The sequence below is a fragment of the Prunus dulcis genome, chromosome 8, assembly GCF_902201215.1.
Source record: "Prunus dulcis chromosome 8, ALMONDv2, whole genome shotgun sequence".
NCBI classification, from domain to species: domain Eukaryota; kingdom Viridiplantae; phylum Streptophyta; class Magnoliopsida; order Rosales; family Rosaceae; genus Prunus; species Prunus dulcis.
In genome coordinates, this window is record NC_047657.1 from 8,747,355 (window position 1) to 8,755,951 (window position 8,597).

The 8,597-nt window shown below is 37.4% G+C and overlaps 2 protein-coding genes across 2 annotated transcripts; one reads left to right on the top strand and one right to left on the bottom strand.

Annotated features, from left to right (window-relative positions):
* Positions 1–954: 954 nt before the first annotated feature.
* On the bottom strand, positions 955–3,697 carry LOC117637781 (glutamyl-tRNA reductase 2, chloroplastic-like). The gene is made up of 2 exons (XM_034372792.1): positions 3,240–3,697; positions 955–2,739 (listed from the first exon to the last, which is right to left on the bottom strand). The coding sequence occupies exons 1-2, from the start codon at positions 3,484–3,486 to the stop codon at positions 1,370–1,372; spliced, it is 1,617 nt and encodes a 538-aa protein (XP_034228683.1). The 5' UTR covers positions 3,487–3,697; the 3' UTR covers positions 955–1,369.
* A 1,437-nt stretch (positions 3,698–5,134) lies between these two features.
* On the top strand, positions 5,135–8,028 carry LOC117636412 (peptide methionine sulfoxide reductase B5-like). The gene is made up of 4 exons (XM_034370895.1): positions 5,135–5,553; positions 7,071–7,227; positions 7,338–7,503; positions 7,556–8,028. Exons 1-3 carry the CDS (start codon positions 5,213–5,215, stop codon positions 7,500–7,502), a joined length of 663 nt encoding a protein of 220 aa, XP_034226786.1. The 5' UTR covers positions 5,135–5,212; the 3' UTR covers position 7,503; positions 7,556–8,028.
* The last annotated feature ends 569 nt before the right edge of the window (positions 8,029–8,597 follow it).

An 8,597-nucleotide genomic window follows, 5' to 3' on the forward strand; every position in this document is an offset into this window, starting at 1 on the left:
TGTAGTTTAGACGCTCGTATTAAAAAATAAATAAAAATTCCCATCATTTTCGAATTCCATTGTATTACTAAATTTTCTTGTCCAAACGCAAGGTGGAAGTTCAACTCTATTTATTTTGACTTGTAACTATTTGATTTAGTGACATGAGTATCTCCACTTTGTTGGTTGAGGCCTTTTTTTTGTTGTGTGCCAACAAAAGAAAAGGCTCCTCACATACAGAGTAAAATCACATCATTTGTATGTAAGTTAAGACCATTTTCCACTAGATTAGACCCGTTAGCTTTCAAACATGCCCTTAAGCTTTATTGATACCACACTGCACCCTTTCTCTTGATTTTTCTTTTTCTTCTCACTAGGAAACCATATGCAAACTGATGAAATGCCAAGAAGTTATAACGACCAAGAGCTGTGCTGTTGTGGAAGAAGGAAATCCATTTCTAGAAAGAAGATTTTTGTTCCTTTTTTTCCCTTCCCATCACTCCTTAATCCCAATTATTAATCCTTACTTCGTACCTCTTTAAAGCCCACTCAAAAGTCTAATCCCTGTGTTTGGTTGGTGAGATAAATGAAAATGTTGGATTAAAATATGATCAGTTATCCATGCACCTGATGTCTTGTGTTCGAAATCACCCTCCTCAAATATCAATAGTGTAAAAAATAGATATACAAAGATAAGCAAAATAGATGTGAATTTTCAATACCATATACAAAGTCATTATCTAAACAACACAATCAACAACCTCAACCATCTGGGTGATGATACACAATCAACCATCCCTGATTATCCCATGACTTCTGGATTAAAAATTTCAAAGAAAAATAATACATTTTTCACATGCTGAACAAAAACATGCTTACATGAATACATTTGTCCAAGAATTTCCAAAGTCCAAACGGCTACAACAATTTCAGTTCCACCTTCTGATGCAATGCCGTAAACTAAAAAATCTTAACTCATCCAATCTGTTGTTGCCTTTTATTCCTTTTGATAGTAAAAAAAATTGAAGAAAAAAAAATTGGGGAGGAAAAGTAAAGAGGGAACGTGGCCAAATGTATGTATGTGGACTATTACACTCAATTTCAATTAATTGTTAACTACAATACAAGAATCATCAACTCTCAAGACCAACCTCTGTTATATGTAATAAGCAACAAGTTCCCCCAAAGACTTTGGCTTGTTGCCTACTACGCCGAAAATCTACCATGTATGAGTAGGACAGATTTAATTGTCCCCAAGAATGTCAATCAATAAAAACAAAGGCCTCCAAACTACTGACTTTCTGTGTATACAGTTGCGATAACAGGGTCAGTACGTGGAATTCCAACATAATTGCAACTGGAGCAAAAGAAAAACCAGCTACAACGACCCTTACTTCTGGATTCGTTCCACCTTGGCTCGAATCTTTTCTTCCAATACAGATGTGTCTGTGTCAAGATCAAACATCCTGTTTAGAGCATGCATATTCTCTAGAATCTCACTCAAACTACGATTGTCGCTTCCATCGCACCTGAGGTGCTGCATCGGACCATGAAGGAGTTTGTTCACTATGCCCATGCTAAGATCATAAATAGCTTTTTGTTGCTTCTTTGAGATATCATCACCCATCTTTGACAAACACTTGTCAACCTCGCAAGCCCTGATCCTTTCAGCATAAGCTCTAAACTTCTTGATGGTAGGGACAGTCTCAAGTGAATCCTTCCAAGCTTCAAATTTACTTAATTCCTCAGTGATAATTTTCTGAGCTTCCATAGCCTTCCGAAGCCTATCCTCCTTGTGAGCTGCCACAACCTCTTTGAGGTCATCCACGTTATATACACATGCAGTTTCAAGATCTGAGACACATGGTTCCACATTCCTAGGTACAGAGATGTCAATAAAAAGCCGATTTCCAAGTTCCGGACTGACAGATGGAAGCATCTGTACATGTTCTTTCAAGAATAATGGGGTTTCTGATGCAGTGCTGGTGAAAATGACATCTGCTTCAGCAGCACTTGCTATCATATCTGAGAGGGGTTTGTAGATTATTTCAACATCTTTGAACTCTTCACGTAGGGCAGCAACTCTCTCCTCACTCCTATTAACAATCACCATTTCTCTGCACCCTTTAGAAACTAAGTGCTTAATTACGAGTTTTCCCATCTTGCCTGCACCAATCACCAACACTCTGGCAGTAGCATAGGAAGGTTTAGGAAGCTTCATTAGGGCTAGCTCCACAGCAGCTGAACTCACAGAAACTGATCCTGAGGCAATGTTGGTCTCAGTTCTCACTCGCTTCCCAACAGTGATTGCATGCTTGAAAAGCCCACTGATTTTCCTGTCAAAACCAGGTACTCCTTGTCCAACTTTCACAACATGTTTGACTTGAGCAAGGATTTGACCTTCTCCTAGTACAAGAGAATCAAGCCCGGCGGCTACTTCAAATAGGTGCTGGGTGGCATCTTCGTTGTACAGCAAAATTCGGTGCTTCGAAAGCTCAGAGACGGGAACACCACTTACCTTAGACATCCATTCAGTCACTTCTTTAACCCCCCGATGCTGGGAGAGAGCCACGACATATATTTCCATACGGTTACAAGTGCTAAGAACAGCAGCTTCTTCTATATGATTCAAAGCACAGAGCTCACCAATGGCTTGAGACCACTGTGCTTCAGGGATGGCAAGTTTCTCACGTAGCTCAACTGGAGCAGTGTGAACATTTAGGCCTATAACCGCTAGGCTGCTCCTTTCCTTCGTATATCCTGAAAAAAAAAAAAAAAAAGTTCAGAAAATTGAATCACCAATTCAACTAGTTGCATCACACAATCTTCAAACTCAGATAATTTATTCCACCAAAAAAACATACTCTTCAAACCTTTTCAGAGTAAAGATTTTGCTTAACAGTCACATAATCACATACACATACCCATTATACTAAATTGAAAACTAGAGGAAAATTTCAGAGATTAAACTAAAAACAAAAATAAATGCTTTGCTAATTCTCAGATGAACACTTAATAGGTCACTAAACAGTCACTGTTCTTTAACTTTTAGCAATCATTTCAAGAGCCCTAAACCACAACCCATCAACGATTTATGAAACTAAACTGGTTTACTGGACGAATATTACGCAAATGAAATCATTGATCAATCAAAATTCCAAAACAAATGAGAAAATTAAACACAGCGAACTACCAATTCAAAACACAATCACGGCTATCAATCGAAAAGTAATAAAAATTGAATTGAGAAGAGAACTCACTGTCAGCCGAGGACGTCTTGAGGAGCTCGAGAGCCGAAGATCTCAAAGACCTGGAAGTGGCGGTCTGAACCGGTTTCTCGGCGCCGATTTCACACCTAGGGTTGAAATCAGATCTTCTGAGCGTCTGAATCTGGAAAGGCTTGTGCGGGATTCGGATTTGGGAATGCGAAGACTTGGAGAACGAGGAGGTGGCGCGCTCTGCGTTCGGCCATGGAAGAGCGGCGACACCACTCGCAGCCGCCGCCATTTGAAGAGAGAGAGAGAAAGAATGAAGGCTGCAGAAGAAATCGGAGTAAAAGGCGGATGGTGATGTGATGATATATGAAGAGAGAGAGAGAGAGAGAGAGAGAGAGAGAACGTGGAACGAAATTGTCAAAGGTTTGATTCGGGAGTTTGGAATTTGGTGCGAAGGGATCAAAAAGTTTGACCGACGTGGTGGAGGAGAGGAAGCAGCCAATGTCAAATGTTAAAAATAAAAATAATAAAAAGAAACACGTTTTTGTTGACAGGCCAAAAAACCAAACCAAAAGCAGGACGGTTTAGGCGTCGTGTTCGGTATTATTTCAACAACCCCATTATTGACCACCGCCCAAGTTGTTTTATGTTTTCATTTTGAACAAAAAAAAGTCGTCGGGTTTGTTAGTAAAATAAATTTTTTTTGGTCCAGCTAAAACAAATGTTCTTGGAATTTGACAACTTTTACGCCTTTGTGACTATTGTAATCAAGCTTTTCGGTTTTTATTAATGATATTTTTATAGAGTTAGGGTTACAAGAATCCTTATTCTACATGGATTCTGACAAGATAATCAGATAACGCATACCAAATGGATATACTAAACCATATTTATCTATTCAGACCAAAAAAAAAAAAAAAAACCATATATTTATCTATAATTCAAAACACATAAATTCTTATTGGGGAAAGTTTTTTTTTTTTTTTACACGTCCAATGACAAGCTTTTTTTGTTTGTTGGAAGGGCGTCCAATGACAAGTTGAAACGTGTAAAATTGAAGCATTTTGCCCTTTGTCCTTCTTAGCTCCACAAAACCAACTTGAAGATGTCCACCCAAGTGCAACCAAATAAGAAACATTTTTAAGTACAACTAGGCCCATAACACTTTTTTATTATCATTTTTTTGCTAGAGCTTCCATTTTAAAGAATTTATTTTAGTATAAACGATAGTCTAAATTATACTGGATGGAAATTTCTCATACATACACAATTCAGATGCTATGTGGGTTCGGACGATAGACCCCATTGGCCATTTTAAAGTCATTTCAAGTAAATCAATAACCACAATATAATAACTTGAAAATGAGAGCTCTAGCAAAAAAAGGAAAAAAGAAGTGAAGATAATAATAATAATAAAAGCTAGGTGAGCGGAGTTGTACTTACAAATGTTTGTTATTGAGGTGCATCGAGATTACTGTTGTAATTACAGTTGGGTTAGGTTTTTTTAAGTTGGTTTTGAAGGGCTAAAGTTGGTTAAGAATGACAAAATTGCATTGCGCTAAATCCCAAAGCAGCCTACACAAAGTTTCGTCCTTGTTCCCTACAATGAGAAACAAATGAGTTTATTAATTGCAAAAGAAAAATGCAATAAATTTGCATGAAATATTCAACGTGAAATCATGAATACCAATTGTTATGATTTTTTCACCAATACGACGTAAAGTCTTTGGAAAATTGAAGAGTCCTAAATTAGCAATTGAAAAGTTATTGGTTTTATATTTGACTCACATAGATGATGATTATGATATATATTTGTGATGAATTTGATGTTTTAGTTCTAGTTTATTTGATTGTGATAGTGTATCTTTGTTGTGAGTGTATTGACCCGTTGTAAGAGTATCTTATAAATATTGAAAAAAAAGGAGAGGGCTCCCGAAATAGCACGGTGTGCATATTCAATTGCAGTTGAACTAGTCCAATCTTCTAATACCATTTTCTTGCCTTTCTTTTATCTTCAAATGGGCTCGCACGTTCTCAAATCCTCACCCCTTTCTTCTTCCTCCAAGACCATAATCTTCAACCCCACAATCACACTCACTATCACGAAGCTCCTCCACCCTCCAAAACCTGCACCCACTTCTCTCTTCAGAACCCATTTCAGAGCTCTACCACCAAGACCCATCTCAAGCGTCATACCCGCTATTGGGCTTGGCGGGTCTTTGTTCCAGAGTAAGCGTAGCTTTCGTGGTGGGGTTGTTGTAGCCATGGCTGCTCCTGGGTCGGTCCAGAAATCAGAGGAGGAGTGGCGGGCCGTGCTCTCGTCTGAGCAGTTTCGGATTCTGAGGCAAAAAGGCACAGAGTAAGATGTTTGCAATTGTTTAGTTGCTTAATAATTTGATTTAGACTTCTAATCTTAATTATATTGATGCATAGATTATGAGAAATGACTAGAAATTGCAAGCATTTTAGTTTATTTACTTGGTACTTATTTCTAAATTCATGTTTTTTTTGGAAAGTTTTGAATTGGGACTATTGGGTTTTGTGTGTTGGATAAGAGTGAAATGAGGGAGATATATATTTTTTTGGGAGTTTGAGGCTTTGACACTGAGCATCCTTGGGTCTTGTTTCATGGTGTAAGCTTCCTAGTCTAATACAGTAAACAGGAAGTTCATTTTCAAGATTTTACTAACATTGGAGGAAAAAAAGATTATAGCAATTGAGGTCTTCCAGCTAGTTTGAATTGAGTAGGTTGAACTAGTTGGGTGAATCTCTTTATATTTGAACTGTGGGGATTACATACCAATTAGAGACTGAGCTAGTATTAATTCTTGTTCTTCATCTATTTATCCATGGCTTCTAATGCTGGATGTTACTGGCTTGGATAGTGGAATTTTAAATGAATATCATCATGGCTAGTATAACAGCAATAGCTGTCTTTTGCTACATTAGTGGATTTCCGGTTTCTATCTATACAAATGGGATGAGTACAAACATCATGAGGTGGTGATAATGGTAACTTTATCATATAGAATGTTCTGATTGAGTGTTGCCATGTTCACTGCCATGACTGCCACTTCCACAAGGGAGCAACATGTAATTGGTATAGGATGTTAAATTGTCAATATGAGAAAAAGAAGGAAGGAGGAGTAGTATCTGGAAAAAAAGAAGATTCTATATTGAAATTGGGCAAACTTACAGTGATTGTCCCAAAAAAAAAAAAGAGGAAGGAAAAATGAATCCATGTTCATAAGGTGTGACTTTGAGATTAAAATAGATTGTCACCCTACTACGGACACTTCTTTATTTGGGAGAGGAACTGACTAGTATAGACCAAAGATCTAAAACATTAAGCATGGCATAAGTGGAGTTGAAGTAGGGGCTGATGCTAAGTTTAAATTGCAAATGGTTATATATGCGCACTTACAGAAAGAGGGAAATTATTAGTTTGTGAACAAATAAACATTTGGTAAAACAGGAAGTTTGATATGTAGTCTCTGAGTCATAGAAAGTTTCCAGTTAATTATCCTCAATTTCTATTTTAATTATTATTGTTGATTTTAAGAAGACCCTCACAGTCGTTCTAATTACTGAAACTGTTGTGGGAGAAGAATCTGTGCGACTTACTTATTTCTCTAAACTCCTCAAATTTTAAAACAAAATTAAAACGGAAATGGAAACCATGATAGGCTTCGATTGGAATGGCTGTTGCAAATCTTCAGAAATAAAATGGATAGCTAGATAACTACTGTGTAATTGATGATGGCATGCATTGTGCAATGTAACATGCTTAATGCTTCGTTATATTTCGTGATGGTATCTAATTAATATGCAAGAATGCAAACTAACTTGTGCTCGATATTCTTTGATGCTATAAAGGTATCCAGGCACAGGGGAATATGACAAGTTCTTTGAGGAGGGAGTCTATGGCTGTGCAGGATGCGGGACTCCTCTATACAGATCCACCACCAAATTTAATTCTGGATGTGGTTGGCCAGCTTTCTATGAGGGTCTTCCTGGGGCCATAAATTATAACGTGAGTAGGCTTCCTACGTGCTACATTGTTGATTGTTTTATTTGTTTATTAAACTTCATTCTCTTCCAGCTATCAGTTCTATATTTAATGAAACTAACTTATGCTATCAGCCGGATCCAGATGGAATGAGGACTGAAATTACATGTGCGGCTTGTGGTGGACACCTGGGTCATGTATTCAAAGGCGAAGGCTTCCGAACACCCACGGATGAGCGCCATTGTGTGAATAGTATTTCACTAAAGTTTTCTCCTGCCAATTCTAATCCTTCGCAGTGAAGCCCTTTGCATGCTACATTTCAATATCGCCAATTCTAATCCTTCGCAGTGAGCGCCATTCTGTCAATAAAGCCATTGTCATGGTAAAGAATCAAGATTGATGCTAAACCTTTATGTGCTACTGCTGTCATTCTTCTTTTTGTATGCCTTAACTTACACATAATTTCACCAAATTGGTCTTTTTTTTCTCCTATTCCTCCTATTCCTCCAGCTGTACCAGCTGATGTTGTGTCTGAGTTCTGATGTATAGGAATGGACTCATGTATCTTCCTCAGTATGCCTTTTGCATTCTTGCTTTAGCGAGTGGTTTACCTAGAACGCAAACTAAGGTTTTGTTCATGTTCTTGTAAGCCTTAAATGCCGCATTATATTTAGTGAAATAATTCTTGCATATGTCTGTCTCATATCCGCTAGTCAGGTTTATTACTGTGACAGGGGTCGTGTAGATGTGTAGTTGTACACAGCTGTTGTATGCAGGATTTGTTATATATGCCGCGGTATACATCCAACTTCGGTTATACATTCATATTTGGTTAGAGACTACACTACATTATTCTCTTCATTTTCATTTTCTACCGTTAACATGTTTAAAAATTAAATTGGCAAAAAAAAAAAAAAAAAAAGAGAAGTAAGAAAGAAGAAAAAAGCGTAGAAAGAGGGGGAAGGGAAATCGAACCTAGGGTTTCGGGCGTATTGTTAAATGCTCTCAACTATTTGAGTTACAAATTCCTTAACTATGAATATTCGTCATCCATTAAAATTAAACCGCATGTAAATTGAGAGCGGGGAAAATTGGACTGGGGCCATATCAGTTCAAATTGATTCAGTTTCCTTGGATATCTTGTATGAAAATCGAACCGCATGTAATTTTTAATTTCAGTTTTGATTTGAGAGATGAACAATATCAAATCGAACTGTGTCCACACATAATAATGCAAGTCGTGTTGTTTTGTCTTCCCAAAATTGCCACTTACTGAATGTAGTAATAACACTTTCCTATGTAGACCATAGTTAGTAAAATACGGAATGAGAAACGTATGAAGAAAATATGTACATAGTTTATTCAGCAAAAATGTGAAAAAATGCAATTGAAAA